Raw genomic sequence first — 16,747 nt, 5'->3', positions numbered from 1 at the left:
TCTCAGGGTCCTTTCAGCAAAATCTTGCTAGTGTATGCAATGGTGTCAGCGTTTGGTGGCTGATTACTGGATGGATCCCCAGATATGTCAGTCTCTAGACGGTCCAACCCTTCATCTCAGCTCCAAACTTCGTCTCTGCAACTCCCTCAATTGGCATTCTGCTCACAATTCTAAGAAGGGCAAAGCATCCACATCCTGGTCTTTTTTCCTCCTGAGTCTCATGTGATTTGCAAATTGTATCCTATATCATGGGTATTCTAAGTTTCTGGGCTACTATCCACTTATCAGTGAGTACATATTGTGTGAGTTCTTTTGTGATTGGGTTACCTCACTCAGAATGATGCCCTCCAGGTCCATCTATTTGCCTAGGAATTTCATAAATTCATTCTTTTTAATAGGTGAGTAGTACTCCATTGTGTAAATGTACCACATTTTCTGTATCCATTCCTCTGTTGAGGGGCATCTGGGTTCTTTCCAGCTTCTGGCTATTATAAATAAGACTGCTATGAACATAGTGGAGCATGTGTCCTTCTTACCGGTTGGGACATCTTCTGGATATATGCCCAGGAGAGGTATTGAGGGATCCTCCCGTAGTACTATGTCCAATTTTCTGAGGAACTGCCAGACTGATTTCCAGAGTGGTTGTACAAGCTTGCAATCCCACCAACAATGGAGGAGTGTTCCTCTTTCTCCACATCCACGCCAGCATCTGCTGTCACCTGAATTTTTGATCTTGGCCATTCTGACTGGTGTGAGGTGGAATCTCAGGTTTGTTTTGATTTGTACATTTTCTGTCTATCTGAGAGGGTGAGATCTCCTAAGTCTAGGGTAATCAAGGACATGGGGACCAAGTTTCTAGGGTCACACACTCAGCTATCTTGTTGCCTTCTGAGTTGGGAGTTTCTTTCTTCCTTCTGTTATTAGAAGGTTCTCTATATACAAATAGTCCCATAGATATGAGCAGTAGCAAAGGCACTTCAGTCATCTGTATCTCTTGTCTTTTCTCAGCTCTAATGCCTTGGTCAGAGCTGCCAGTTCAGCTTTCTGGGCTAATATTCCTGTCAAGAGTGACTCTGCCCATATGATCTTGGTGTTTGAAATAGCCTCTGCCCCAGCATACCTCTGTCCACCCTGAATTGAGGCTGTTGTCATTGGTGAACCATGTTACCCCTGAATCCATCAGAGCAGTCAAACAGGGACCCATTAATCAAGCTCAGGTTCAGGTAGGAGGGCAGCTGAAAAGTCATCCTGAGGGCATTTAAGAAGAGAGGCTGACAATGAGTCATTCTGGCATTGTCTTTAACCAGAAGTCCATTGCTGCACTGATGTGTAAACAGGGTGGGGGCCAGCTTGTGCTACTTTGTGACACATTGGTCATTGACTAATGCCAGGGCCCAGAGTCCAAGTATGCATGCCATGGGTGTAGGGAGGTCACCCATAGTTGACAGAATAAGGCTTTCTTAGTGGATGATCAACAGTCTGAATTATTTATTGGATATTTCATTTATTTACATTTCAAATATTATCTCTTTTCTCAGCTTCCCCTCTCCACACCTCTTATCACATGCCCCCTTACCCTGTTTCTACGAGGGTGCTCCCCCAACCACACAACCACTCCTGCCTCACAACCCTTTCATTCCCCTACACTAGGCAATCAAGTCTTCACAGGACCAAAGGCCTCCCTACCATTGATGCCAGATAAGGCCCCTTCAGCTCCTTCAGTCCTTCCCCTAACTCCTCCATTATAATCCCTCTGCTCAGTCTGATAGTTGGCTGCATGCATCTGCACTAGTATTAGTCAGGCACTAGCAGAGCCTCACAGGAGACAGCTCTATCAGCCTCTTGTCAGCAAGCACTTCTTTGCATCAGCAATAGTGTCTGGGATTTGGTGTCTGCATGTGGGATGGGTCCCTAGGTGGAGCAGTCTTTGGATGGCCTTTCCTTCAGTCTCTGCTCCACTCTTTGTCCCTGTATTTCCTTTACACAACAGTAATTCTGGGTTAAAATTTTGGATATGGGTGGTGGCAACATCCCTCAACTGAGGGTCCATGCCTAAACTCTAGATATGGTCTCTATAGGTTCTCCCTCCCCCTTTTTGGGTATTTTAGCTAATGTCATCCCCATGGGTTTCTGGGAGACTACTGCTTTCCTGGCATCTGGGACTTTCTGTTGGCTACTCCCAGTTCTCCTTCCCTCATTGCTACACACCTCAGTACAATTTCCAGACCCTCTGTACATCTCATTTGTCTCCTCCCATACCCGATCCTGCCCCCCCTTTTCTCCCTTGCCCTTCTTTCTTCCTCCAGGGTCACTGCTACCCTCTACCTCCCATGACTGTTTTGTTTCCCATTCTAAATAGGACTGAAGCATGCACTCTTTGGTCTTCCTTCATCTTGATACTCATCCAAATTTTATTTTAGGGCTCAAAGAGGCCTTGTGCTTTTATTTTGATCCAGTTGCCACTGGGAAATCAATTATCAACTGATGAAGAGACATTATCTTCAAGTTTTAGCAATACAGCATGTTGAACTGTATTAATTATCAACAAAAATGCTGGAAAATTTCCCTTTTGCTTTCAGAGTTATACAAGGATTACAGAGGGAGCATTTTTATTTTTAAGCCCCTCCCCCGCTTATCTGTTTCTTCTCAAAGTGTCTGTTTTAGCCTTCTCTTAAAGTCTTTTGGTTTGTCTATGACTGCCAACAAGATCTTTGCCTGGTCTCAAGTCTGTTGCTTTTGTCCTTTTATCTGCTTCTCTTGTATAGTCTCTCCTCTATTAAATACTCTCTCTGCCACTATCACTAAGTGACTCAGACTCTTTTTTCTTAGCCTCTCAGCTTTTTGGAGATTTTTCTTAATATCTGGTGCTGTCTGGATAATGAAAGCTAGAGTGACTGCTACTTTTACTTCTGGTGATTCGGGGTCCATGGGGCTGTGTTGTTGAAATTAAAGAATGAAAAATTACTGGCCTCTTGTGAGAACATGAACTTTTTACCTCGGAGCCCACCCCCTCCCATCTGGAAAACATACTTGAGAAAAACATTTTCTGGAACAACCACAGAATGTTTCAACAGGCCAGATGTATTGCCAAACACAGGATATGACTCTTTGGTTGAGTAAACTTGTGGTTGTTAAACTTCCCCTATTCCCTCCCCATTCCCCTCCCAGTTTGTGGTTTTTGCCTTTAAAAGCTTGTGAAAAATTTGAGTCGTGGTCGAGACTCCTCTACCCTATGCAGAGGTGTACGAGTCTCGGCCCCAGCGCGCTGGCTCCCCCCCCCCCCCGCTTTATTAAATAGCTTTGTGTGTACGCCATTTCGGTCTCCGTGTCTCTCTTGGGTCCGCGCCACATCCTGAGGCTTGAGTGAGGGTCTCCCTTCGGGGGTCTTTCATTTGGGGGCTCGTCCGGGATTGACGCAACCACCCAAGAGACCGAGACCATCCTATCGGGTAAGTTCTGTCGCTTGGTAATTTTGTTTGTTTATACTATCATTCTGTCACAATCGGGTTGAAGCGATCGCACTTTCGGTTTTTAGCAGACGCTCGAAGAGGCCGCTCTCCGAGATGGAGAGAAGGGCGTAGATAAGGATAGACGTATCCAGGTGTCTAACGTCCGCTCTCCCTAGGAGACGTCCTAGGAGGACCGGGGGAGGATCAGGGACGCCTGGTGGACCCCCAAGGTCACGAGGAGATCAATCTCCTAGACCATCTGGGCTCGCGGACAGCTCCGCGGCCATCTGATTCTTTCGGTTTTTGTCTATCTACCCCAACTCGGTGCCGGTTTGGGTTTCTTTTTGGCTTAGCATTTGTGTTTGCGTCTATTGTCCTTATCGTTGAACCTGTCTCTCATTTTCGGTTTCTGTGTGTGTCTTGTGTGTCTCTTTGTGTTCAGACTTGGACTAATGACTGACGACTGTTTTTGAGTTATGCCTTCTGAAATAAGCCTAAGAATCCTGTCAGATCCCTATGCTGACCACTTCCTTTCAGATCCTCAGCTGCCCTGCCTCCCACTCCAACTCCAGGGAGCAGCCAGCAGGTCACAGTGGTCCCGCCCATGGACCTGGAGCCTAGGGGGAAATGAGCTTGAAAAATCCGGAGTGGTCCTTAAAACGTCAGTGGCCCTGGATGTCGTGGCTGCTAAAAAAAAAAAAAGAGGAAGAGGCTGTGAGAGTAGCTGGCCAAGAGCTCCGCAGGTTTCCCTGATTGCTTCTCATTCCCCTGTCCCTTGCATCCCGTCTCTTGTTAACAGAAAAACTGCTTTCACTTTAAGATAAGTGCCGGTTGCAGCCAGCTGTGAGAGCTGCACTCCCGTCTCTGCTCTAAAGTTCCCTCTTCTCAGAAGGTGGCACCACCCTGAGTTGCTGGCAGTGAGTCTGTTCCAAGTTCCAGTTAGGGAGGCATCTGCCCACTTGGGGCTTCTGTCCAAGGTAAGGAGCACCTGTGAGTCTAACTGCCAGGCTCTGATGGGGGTCTCATCTCTGTGGGACTAGAAAGTCCCAACAATCTGACCAAGGTAACAGGAAGTTACAAAAGCAAAGAAAAGAACAGGGTAAGTTGGTAAAAAAGTTAGTGTAAGTAGATAAGAAAGTGCAGAGGAGGAAAAACAAAGGAAGGATAGAGGTCTGCAAAGAAGTGAGCTAAAAGCAAATCTTCAGCAGACTCAGGAGAGATAGATGACAGTGGCAAATAGAGAGGTTAACAGTGAAGAGAAGTGAAAATAGAGATGAAGGAGATTAGAGAGGTCTGAAATGAGAGAGATACTCTGAATGAGAAATATTTAGAGGAAGAACCAGTAAATAAGAGTCAGACAAGAAGAAGAGTTAAGGAAACATGAGGCTGACAAAGACAGAAACCAGAGTCAGAATCAGAGCTGTGCTGTGAGACAGAAAGATAAGAAAAATAAAATGCTGGTCACAAAAGTCAGGAAAATTAAAAAACTTAGATAGTACCTGGCAACAAACGAAAGCTTTTGGCTAAAGATCAATGTGTTTAAGAGATAACAAAAGGGGTGCTAATACAGAAGCTGAGTCCTTAGAAGAGTCCGGTGGCCTACCTGTTGAAGCAGCTAGAAAAAGAGACTGTGTTTCATACTCCTCCACCGACCAGTGCAAAATAAGCTAAAAAGTTCCTGGGCACTGCGGGCTTTTGCAGATTGTGGATTCCAGGTTTGCTGAGTTAAAGAGATAAACAGCCCTTCGTATATAGAGAAATAAAGAACAACCTTAGATGGCCTTGGATGCCATTAAGACTGCCCTGATGTTATCCCCAGCTATGGGACTCCTAGATGTGACTGAGAACAAAGGTATTGCCAAAGAAGTTCTTACTCAGAGATTGGGACCCTGGAAAAGACCTGTGGCATACTTGTAAAAAATTAGACCTGGTGGCTGTAGGATGGCCTGCTTGTCTGCACATAGTGGCTTCTGGTCAAGGATGCAGATAAATTGACTCTGAGACAAAACTTGGCACATGTCCTAGAAAGTGTGGTTCAGCCCCCATGACCGATGGCTGACTAACGCTCTTGAAAGCATTATCCAACTGTTCCCCTGACCGATGGACACATTGTCAGAGCTTTTTGTTGACTGAACGAGTGACCTTCGCTCCCCCTGCTGTCCTCAATCTCACTACTGCCTGAGACTTCACCTACTCATCATTGTGCTGACATTCTGGCAGAAGGAACTCATACACGAAATGATCTGAAGGATCAGATCAGCCTTGGCCTGAGAGTTTAAACTGGTACACGGATGGCAGTAGCCTCGAGGTTAAGGGTAAGCGGAAGGCGGGGACAGCAGTGCAGTGATGGACAGAAAGCAAGTGATCTAGGCCAGCAGCCTCCCTAAAGAAACTTCAGCCCAAAAAGCCAAACTTGTGGCTTTAATACAAGCTCTATAAATGGTAAAAGAAAAGTCTACACGGACAGCAGGTATGCTCTTGCCACTGTACAGAGCAATATACAGACAAAGAGAGCTGTTGACATCAGCAGAGAAAGACCTAAGATGCTGTGGCTAAAAAAAATCAGATGGCAAATCTAACCGCCCAGGCATCCTAAAGAGCAATGATCCTGACAGTCTAAAGACTATCAAGTTATAGACAAATTAAGACTGGTAAAAGAAACCCTGTATAAAATAGTAGAAACTGAAGAAAGAAAACTAGTCCTCTCATGAGAAGACAGACCTGACATCTACTGAAAAATAGACTTTACTGGAAAAAATATGTGTATGAATACCTTCTGGTTTTTGTAAACGTTCTCAAGATAGATAAAAGCTTTTCCTTGTAAAAATGAGACTGCTCAGATAGTCATTAAGAAAATTATTAGAAAAAATTTTCCAAGGTTCGGAGTGCCAAAAGCAATAGTGTCAGATAATGGTCCTGTCTTTGTTGCCCAGGTAAGTCAGGATGTGGCCAAGTATTTAGAGGTCAAATAAAAATTGTACAGACCTCAGAACTCAGGACAGATAAAAATAATAAATAAAACTCTAAACAGACCTTGACAAAATTAATCCTAGAGACTGGCACAGACTTACTTGGTGCCCCTTCCCCTTGCCCTATTTAAAACTGAGAATACTCCCTCTTGATTCGGTTTTACTCTTTTTAAGATCCTTTATGGGGCTCCTATGCCCATCACTGTCTTAAATAATGTGTTTAAACCTATGTTGTTATAATAATGATCTGTATACTAAGTTATAAGGCTTACAGGTGGTGCAGAAAGAAGTCTGGTCACAACTGGCTACAGTAAACGAGCTGGGTACCCCAAGGACATCTTACCAGTTCCAGCCAGAGATCTGATCTGCGTACACCTGCGTCATGCTGAGACCCTCAAGCCTCACTAGAAGGGTCCCTGCCTAGTTCTGTTTACTAATCCGCCTTATTCTGTTTTTGTTCCCATGTTAAAGATAGAGTAAATGCAGTATTCTCCACATAGAGATATAGACTTCTGAAATTCTAAGATTAGAATTACTTACAAGAAGAAGTGGGGAATAAAGAATGAAAAATTACTGGCCTCTTGTGAGAACATGAACTTTTTACCTCGGAGCCCACCCCCTCCCATCTGGAAAACATACTTGAGAAAAACATTTTCTGGAACAACCACAGAATGTTTCAACAGGCCAGATGTATTGCCAAACACAGGATATGACTCTTTGGTTGAGTAAACTTGTGGTTGTTAAACTTCCCCTATTCCTTCCCCACCCCCCCTCCCAGTTTGTGGTTTTTGCCTTTAAAAGCTTGTGAAAAATTTGAGTCGTGGTCGAGACTCCTCTACCCTATGCAGAGGTGTACGAATCTCGGCCCCAGCGCGCTGGCCCCAGCGCCCCCCCCCGCTTTATTAAATAGCTTTGTGTGTACGCCATTTCGGTCTCCACATCTCTCTTGGGTCCGCGCCACATCCCGAGGCTTGAGTGAGGGTCTCCCTTCGGGGGTCTTTCAAAATGTCTCTATAGCCCTCTCTAAAAAAAAAAAAAAGCTGTAAGGCATTTATTTTCTCGCTGCCTAATGTCATATACTCTGTCCAAATATGTGGTCTGTCTTGTGGCTGCCTTGAGACCTGCCAGCAGAGCCCAATGGTAGACCAAGTGTCTCCTCTTTCCATCAAGAGGGTTAAAATGCCAGTCTGGGTGAGTCAGAGGAAAGCGAGCATGTGGTGGTGTTGGTGTTGGTGGTGGGGGAGCTATATGTTTAAGTGGACCTGGCGAATGTGGTAGACATAGCCTGTTAATAAGTCTGACAAACTCAAAGTTACATCATCAAAGTCATCTCATCAAATTCACCTCATCAACATTACATTATCACAGTCATCTGCCAAAGTCATCTCCTCAAAGTTATCTTGTCAAAGTCATCTCACAATAAGTAACACAAAAATACAAATAAAACCTTCCCTGTCTGTGGAATAGGAACAAAAACAATCAGAAAATGTTGCTCATGAAATAGACCTCTCGATGACACCCAAAACACAAGTCCAACCATTTCTCTCTATCAGGTAGAAATGAGAAACAGCCAAAAGTGGTTAACAAACAAAAGAAAAGAACCAGATTGGTGCGCATCTCTCTGCTCCATTGAAAACAAGTTCACCACAGACCAAGACTCAGGACCTGTCCTCTATCAGCAGTAGCCACAGCTCACAGATACGTCTATCTCTAACTGCAACTGGCTACAGGTACAAAATCAAGGAATTGTTTCTAGATGGGTGGACCTTTTTGTTCCCTGAGTCACGCCCACCCAACCTGGGACTAATGATGTCTCGTGGTTCCACCATTAGCAAGGCTCCCAGACATGTCTGTCCTAACCTCAAATCAACCACAGAACAAATTCAAGGCCTTGTTCCAAGAAAGATGTGGTAACATTTAGAATTATTGAACAGAAAAAGGCACAACCAGAAAAAAAAACTAACCAAAACCATTAAAAGATATAGCCTGAAGTAACAAGAACAAACCAGAAGGTGGTGCTCACAGAATACAGATGTGGTGCCACTCAGAATCTTTGAACAGAGACAACCTGCAACCACAACAAAACCATTAAAAGATATTGCCTGAACTAACACGAATCAACCAGAAGGTGGTGCTCACAGAAGATGGATGTAGTACCACTCAGACATGGAAAAAAAAATGATGCAGCATGCAGTAAATAAGAACAACCAGAAGGTGGTGCTCCACATGAGACAACCTGCAGTACTAATGTTTACTCAGACCTGGGAAAAGTACTATAGCAACATAAGTCATTTCTCTTTACACATGTTTTGTTCTGCTCAGTAGATCTCATAGAAAGTTTCTAACAGACAAATTTGGCACCACACAAATCACTGCACAAGTACTCACCTGTTCAGATCACATAGAAAACTTCTGGCACTCAGACAAATTCCTCAGCATGGCTTCAAACCTAGAATTACCACGGCAACACAAGTCACCAGGTTCCACACAATTAAATCATCTCAACACAGCTGGAAGAGTTCCACATTTATCTTTACACAAGCTTGCTTCTGTTCTGCTCTGCAGATCTCACAGAAACAGATATTCAGGGGTCAGATAGGCAAGAAGCAGGAAGTTTTACACAATGTTACAAACATAAAAACACAAATACCTAGACTAGTTTTGAGACCTTCAAGACCTTCCAGATAAGTAGTCCTGTGTGTCATGTGCAACTTCCCAGCCAATGTAACAAAATATAATGCCATAGATTGTTAATGGCCCAAAAACACTTTCAGGACCTGATCTGATGCAACTAAGAGCAGGGTCTTTATTCTATTTGAGCTAGCTCACCCATACCCCAATAACACAACTGTCACCCAAAATGATTTGGTGGAGGTGAGGGGAGAATCAAATGTCTGTCTGGGCAAGGCTTTGTAGTAAGCAGCAAGCTGAGGGTACATGTTCAAGAATCTTATTACAAAGACACTGTGGCCTTTAACATAATTGGCAGGTGCTGGCAAGTCTGGGAGCCTTGGCAATAGTGGAGCTAGGGGACATTGTTAGTCCCAGTTTGGGTGGGCGTGACTCAGGGAACTAAAAGGTCCACCCATCTGATACAATTCCTTGATTTTGTACCTGTGGCCAGTTGCAGTTAGAGATAGACAATTCTGTGAGGGTGGCTACTGCAGATAGTGGAAAGGTCCTGAGTCTTCGTATGGGGTGGACTTATTTTTATGGGAGCAGAGAGATGCCCACCAATCTGGTTCTTTTCTTTTGTTAGTTCACCACTTTTGACTGTTTCTCAATTCTACTTGATAGAGAGAAATGGTTGGATTTGTGTTTTGGGTGTCATCGAGACATCTATTTCATGAGCAACATTTTCTGATTGTTTCTTGTTCCTGCTCCACAGACAGGGAAGGTTTTATTTGTATTTTTGTGTTCCTCATTGTGAGATGACTTTGACAAGATAACTTTGAGGAGATGACTTTGTCAGATGACTCTGATGATGTAACCTTGATAAGGTGAATTTGATGAGATGACTTTGATGATGTAACTTTGAGTTTGTCAGACTTATTAATAGGCTATGTCTACCACATTCTACACGTTCGACTAAACATTTAGTGCCCCCACACACACTCGCTTTCCTCTGACTCACCCAGACTGACATTTTAACCTCGTTAAAGGAAAGAGGAGACATATGGTCTACCATTGGGCTCTGCTGGCAGGTCTCAAGGCAGCCTCAAGACAGACCACACATATGGACAGAGTATATGACATTAGGCAGCAAGAAAATAAATGCACTACAGCTTTTTTTTTTTAGAGAGGGCCATGGAGACATATCAACAACACAGCCCCATGGACCCTGAATCACTGAAAGTAAAAGCAGTCACTCTAGCTTTCATTATCCAGACAGCACCAGATATTAAGAAATATCTACAGACAGTTTAGAGGTTAAGAAAAAAGAGTCTGAGGGACTTAGTGATAGTGGCAGAGAGAGTATTTAATAGAACAGAGACAATAGAAGAGAAGCAGATAAAAGGACAAAAGCAACAGACTTGAGAACACGCAAATATCCTGTTGGCAGTCATAGACAAACCAAAAGACTCTAAGAGAAGGCTAAAACAGACACTTTGAGAAGAAACAGATAAGCGGGGGAGGGGGTTAAAGATAAAAAAGCCCCCTGTGCAATCCCTGTGTAACTCTAAAAGTAAAAGGGAAATCAACCAGCTTTTTTGTTGGTAATTAATACAGTTCAACATTCTGTATTGCTAAAACCTGAAGAAAATGTCTCTTCATCAGTCGATAATTGATTTCCCTGTGGCAAAAGGGTCAAAATAAAAGCACAAGGCCTCCTTGAGCCCTAAAATAAAATTTGAATGAATCTCAAGAAGGAAGACAAAGAGTGCATGCTTCGGTCCTATTTAGAATGGGGAACAAAACAGTCATGGGAGGTAGAGGGTAGCAATGACTCTGGAGGAATACAGAAGGGCAAGGGAGAAAGGGGGAGGCAGGATCAGGTAAGGGAGGAGACAAATGAGACATACAGAGGGTCTGGAAATTGACTGAGGTGTGTAGCAAAAGGGAAGGAGAACTAGGAGTAGCCAACAGAAAGTCCCAGATGCCAGGAAAACAGTAATTTCCCATGAAAACATGTGAATGACATTAGCTTAAATACCCAAAAAGTGGGAGGGAGAACCTATAGAGACCATATCCAGATGTTAGGCATAGACCCTCAGTTGAGGGATGGTGCCACCACCCATATCCAAAATTTTAACCCAGAATTACTGTTGTGTAAAGGAAATACAGGGACAAAGATTGGAGCAGAGACTGAAGGAAAGGCCATCCAAAGACTGCTCCACCTAGGGACCCATGCCACATGCAGACACCAAATCCGAGACACTATTGCTGATGCAAATAAGTGCTTGCTGACAAGAGGCTGATAGAGCTGTCTCCTGTGAAGCTCTGCTAGAGCCTGACTAATACCAGTGCAGATGCATGCAGCCAACTATCAGACTGAGCAGAGGGACCATAATGGAGGAGTTAGGGGAAGGACTAAAGGAGCTGAAGGGGCCTTATCTGGAATCAATGGTAGGGAGGCCCTTGGACCTGTGAAGGATTGATGGCCTAGTGTAGGGGAATGAAAGGGTGGTGAGGCAGGAGTGGTTGTGTGGTTGAGGGAGCACCCTCATAGAGGATGCTATAATAGGTTCAAATGCCCTCTTCTGGTGTGTCTGAAGGCAGGTATAGTACTCATATACATAAAATAAATAAGTCTTTTTAAAAAAAAAAAAAAGGCCGGGCATAGTGTTGCACACCTTTAATCCCAGCATTTGGGAAGCAGAGGAGGGGAATTTCTGAGTTCGAGGCCAGCCTGGTCTACAAAGTGAGTTGCAGGATAGCTAGGGATATAAAGAGAAACCCTGTATCACCCCCCCCCAATAACAGGTAGGAAAAATTGCAATGGTTGAAAGAAGGGGGTAAACTTCCATACAGATACATGAGCTACATTGAACTCAATCCTAGAAAGTCAACTCTATGAGTGTTGAGAATTGATACAGACCTGATACAGATTCAGATGGTGAATTATCAGAGTAAGGAACATTTTCTTGTGAGTACCATGCGGAATTGGGGAGGATGTGATCTACAACCCATCCAGAGTAAGAAGATGGTTTGGGAAGAGACCTGCATTCTTCCAAAACATTCTGGTAGCACAGCAGACACTGGTGGTCATAGTACTGCAGGCTTGTGTTGGGGAGTCCCTTCCTGGTTTGCCAGCAGAGATCATCAGACTGCATTGATCTTTTTCTTTTTCAGAAATCATGTAATCATTTATTTTCATTATACACCAGAGATATAATGAACATATTAAAAAGAAAAAATGTATATATACCAACATGGTTTTAATGTGTCTCTGTTTCTGGACTCCTCCATTCAGAAAACAGTAACATCATTTTCATTAAGCTCTGGCTCCTTTTCCATTAACCTAAGCGTAGGTTAAGGAAAACAAAGCTTTTACAATTATGTAATTAACTTTACTCAATACACAATAATTCATTTTCCAAAGCCTCAGTACAGAAGCTAACTTCTTAAAAATGGCTTAACGCAAGGACCTAGTTTAGAAAGTAAACACTACTCTATGTGCTCTTAACAACTACCTGCTTTGAAAATTTCTCTATGCAAGAATCAGAAGAGATTTACTTCTCTTTTTTATTTTCATTCTTTTTTTGAGTATGCCTTACAAGATTCTATCTAAACATTGTCAACTATTATATCTTTAAACACAAGAAAATGATCATCTCCTCTAAGCATTTAATTTCTGCAATGCCTAATTCTTAAAACTCAAAATTGCTACCCATCTAACTTAAAAACTGCACTGTATGATGCAACAACTTATGGGTGGAAACAAGTTAAAGGATCAAGTGAGGGTATACAACAAGGGCTACAAATGAAAGGTCACAAATGGAATGGCAGTCCCTTAACAGTGCACACTGCTCTGCCCTAAGTTCAATTATACCCATAAGCACAAAGTGTTAACTTGTCACTTAAGATAGATAACTCAACATCTTAGGTTTTCAAAGAAATAGAATACTTCAAAACATAAAATATATCAGTTTGCATTAGCAATACACACGTATGCCAAATGAAGTTTTATTTAACAGCTGAATGTCAAGATGCCAATTGTGTTGAGCAATCTTCAAAGAACTTGGAAGGTTGCATGCTTATGTCAGGTTAGATGTCATCAATGTCTTCATCATCCTCTCCAATATCATCAAACACGATTTCATCATCATCCCCAGGACCAAATGTGTCCATTTCATTGATTTTGGCATGTTCTGGAAGTTCTCCATAGGCCTTCAGACTTCTTGCTTCATCTTGATTGTACTTTAAGATTACATCAGCTTTGTTATCTTGATAGTCTCTTAGACCAATCAATATAATGTCTGAGGTATTTATCCAAACCTTTTTTCTCAACTTCCCTCTTATGTGGCACAGCCTCCTTACACCATCAAAACACATTGCTTCCAACCATCCACATCCCAGCATTTTGGTCACCTGAGCATACTCTTGCCCATATTCTTTAAACACCAACTCTCTTTTCTCAGATTCATTTTCATTTTTACCTCTGCGCCTGTTTTTGCCTCCTTTGCCTTTATTCTTTGGCATGATGGAAAAGGCAACCACAGGAGTCAGGTGAGGGACTCCTGGCAGACAGTGGCTGACAGTAGCTGTGTCTCAGTTCCAAGAGCTACTACAGTCTTAGGATGGGTGCCAGGAAGTATTGAACAGTGGTAGATCTGACAGCAACTGATATAAGTATAGAAGGTCCACAAGCCACAATATGTTCCAGAGTCCTGGCTTCTGATAGTTACAAAATAGTACTTCAGCTTCTGGCCTGGTGCTCAGGAAGTTGTAGTCTCCCCAGTAGTGACAAAATACAGCAGGACTCCATTACCTTTGCAGTTAATGCATTGACCTTAAAAAAATTAAATAAGTTTTCTTTGGAAATCTATTTCAGAAATAATTTTTTATCAAATTTCTTCACACAACATTGAATTGTATAGCTTTTTAAAAATTAGATATTCTCTTTATTTACATTTCAAGTGTTATCCCCTTTCCTAGTTTCCCCTCAAAAAACCTCCTATTCTCTACCTTCCTGCTGCTCCCTAAGCAACCCACTCCTGCTTAGTGGCCAATGCATTCCCCTATACTGGAGCATAGAACCTTCACAGGACCAAGGGCCTCTCCTCCAATTGATGACTGACTAGAATATCCTCTACTACATATGCAGCTAGAGCCACAAGTCCTTCCATGTGTTTTCTTTAATTTGTAATTTAGTCCCAGGGAGCTCTGGGGTTACTGGTTAGTTCATATTTCTGTTCCTCCTAGGTGGCTGACTTGTATAGCATAATAAAAAAATTGAAACTATCATTCTGAGGAACGTGGTTCTATATAAAAAAAGCAGTCTAAGACTTCATAGAACACTTAGTAGATTCAGATAACATTTTAATACATTTTTAAACACTTTTAGAGTACCCAAAATTACAAGTTCATTGGTGTTCAGGCCTCTAATATATCACAAGAACACTCAAAATATGTTCCACTGCACTTTAAATGGACATGCTTGGAGCATAATAAAAACAATTTCAGGACTAGAAAGATTGCTCAGTGCTTGAAAGCACTGACTATTCTTTCAGAGGTCGTGCATTCTCTTCTCAAAAACCAAAGAGTGGTTCACAACCATGTGTAATGGGTATCAACACCCTCTTTTGATCTTGTGTCTAAGACAGGTACAGTATGCTCATAGATATGAATTACTCTTAAAATTTTTTTTCAGTAGAGAAGAATGAAAAAAATTGAAAATAGTCACAGGTGTTACTTAGATCGACTTTGGGACACAAAATAACACATGAAAGCAGTTGACACAGGCACATATGACAACTAAATGAAGTCCTGGTGCATCCAGTGAAAACAGAAAAGCAAAGGCCAACCAGAAAGTTCATCTCCATCTCCTTAAGATGTGACAAAGGCTAAGCAACAAACCAACCAGACAGAATAGTACAAAACAAATTCACAACAACAACAAATTCCCCAGAAACACTATTGAGTTCATTTTCTGTTGGCCATCTCCTTCTGGGTATGGGGCTTTCCCTTAAGAGTGGTTCTCTACATAGTGAGACCCCCTTGTAGAAAACCAACATTTTCTTTGGGAGCAGTTACTAGAGATAGTGTCTGGAACCAAACCAGGTCCTCTGCAAGAACAGCCAATGCTCTGAACAACTGAACTATTTCTCCAGTTCCTATTTGCTAGTTTTTACAAATGACATTCAAAAGCATACAAATGAAAGCTATGAAGCTTTGTGTTCTCCAAGCCGAGCCTTTTTGAGACTTTACTTTTGGCCATTGCTAGGGTGAGCACAAGATAGACACTGCAGCCCTGGTATTTTCCTGTGTGCAACCATTTCAAATTCTACCTTCCCCCTTATAGTCCTATTAACCTATATCACAGTACCTGAAGAAGACTCCAATATTAGCTACCTCTAACACTTAGCGTAACTTACTCTTTCTTTTCTGAACCAACGCTAGGACCACACTAGTAAACATCATCTGTTGGTTCCAGTTTCATTTCTGAGGCTGCTGCTAAAATACTCCAGCAAAACAAAATTTCCAGGAGGAGGGGCTTATCTGGTTTACAAATCCAGGTTACAACCTACCAAGGGATGTCAAGGCAGATAGTGAAATCCAAAAGCAAGAGGGACGTGCTTTCTTGCAGAGAAGGAAGAAAGGAAGGAAGGAAGGAAGGAAGGAAGGAAGGAAGGAAGGAAGGAAGGAAGGAAGGAAGGAGGTAAGCTGGTAGGGAAGGCAACTCATGAAAGACCCCAGTTTCTGAGCAGCATAATCAACAATGAAGCCCAATAAGAGGTTTTAGACATGGTTGTGGCCAGGTTACCTCTGCTCCCTAGCTTAATCAATCCTCAAAGAAAAATGGAAAATATATGTTCTCCCAGAACTTTCCATAACCAGAACCCAAATCATGACCTACCTGGTGAGTACCATCTTCTTTGAAGGAAGACTAAGAGCCGATAGAATGATGATTCTTTCTTTCTGGGATAGGGTTTTTCTGTGTACGCGAGGCTGTCCTGGAACTCTTTCTACAGAACAGATTGGCCTAGGTGGGATGTCCTCTTCCTTTGTCTCCCAAGATGAAGGCAGCAAGATGAGACTACTGTGTCTCACCCTGGGCAGAGCTTGAGTATATATACATTTCCCCAAAGCCCCGCCTCTACAGTGATGCAACTCTAATCCAAAAAGGCCACACCTCCCAATAGTACCACACCCTGATCCAAGCATAATTCAATCACCACACCAAACGAGCAAAGAAACAAAAGGACACTTCTTAACTGGGCTTGGTAGCCCATGCCTTTAATCCCAGCACTTGGGAGTCAGAGGCAGGTGGATTTCTGAGTTCGAGGCCAGCCTGGAAAATTCTTACTCACTACTGGTTTTCTATGGTAATGAGAGACAAAACAGGCTACTGAGGACAAATTTAAAATAATGAATGTGGGAAATCAGAAACACATAGTCCAAAACCTGGGATGTAGGGTTGAAAGAAAGGGGTGATGCTGGAGGGTTGGCCCAGTGGTTGTTAGCACTGAATGCCCTTGGAAGGTCCTGAGTTGAAATCCCCAAAACCACATGGATGCTCACAGCCATCCAAAACTACCTCTGATTATTCCTTGTGGCGAATCTGAAGACTGTTACAGTGTAATTAGTTGTAGCAATAACCAAATCTGATCAGAGTGAGCAGAGGTCCTGAATTAAAATCCCAGCAACCACATGATGGCTCAAAAT

At 42.8% G+C, this 16,747-nt stretch overlaps 1 protein-coding gene and 1 pseudogene across 1 annotated transcript; both read right to left on the bottom strand.

Annotated features, from left to right (window-relative positions):
- LOC112136086 lies at positions 11,941 to 12,192 on the bottom strand (annotated as a pseudogene).
- Gm2022 (predicted pseudogene 2022) lies at positions 12,209 to 16,097 on the bottom strand. Its single transcript, NM_001177574.1, has 2 exons — positions 15,939 to 16,097; positions 12,209 to 13,871 (listed from the first exon to the last, which is right to left on the bottom strand). Exon 2 carries the CDS (start codon positions 13,559 to 13,561, stop codon positions 13,127 to 13,129), a length of 435 nt encoding a protein of 144 aa, NP_001171045.1. The 5' UTR covers positions 13,562 to 13,871; positions 15,939 to 16,097; the 3' UTR covers positions 12,209 to 13,126.
- Between the last annotated feature and the right edge of the window lie 650 nt (positions 16,098 to 16,747).

The sequence above is a fragment of the Mus musculus genome, chromosome 12 (genome assembly GCF_000001635.26).
Source record: "Mus musculus strain C57BL/6J chromosome 12, GRCm38.p6 C57BL/6J".
In the NCBI taxonomy this organism is placed as follows: domain Eukaryota; kingdom Metazoa; phylum Chordata; class Mammalia; order Rodentia; family Muridae; genus Mus; species Mus musculus.
The sequence above is the reverse complement of the archived record's forward strand: the minus strand, read 5'-3'. Positions and strand labels throughout refer to the sequence as shown.

Excerpts from the sequence above, each read along its gene's own strand:
- Gm2022 (NM_001177574.1), bottom strand. The coding sequence starts at position 13,561 with ATGCCAAAGAATAAAGGCAAAGGAGGCAAAAACAGGCGCAGAGGTAAA.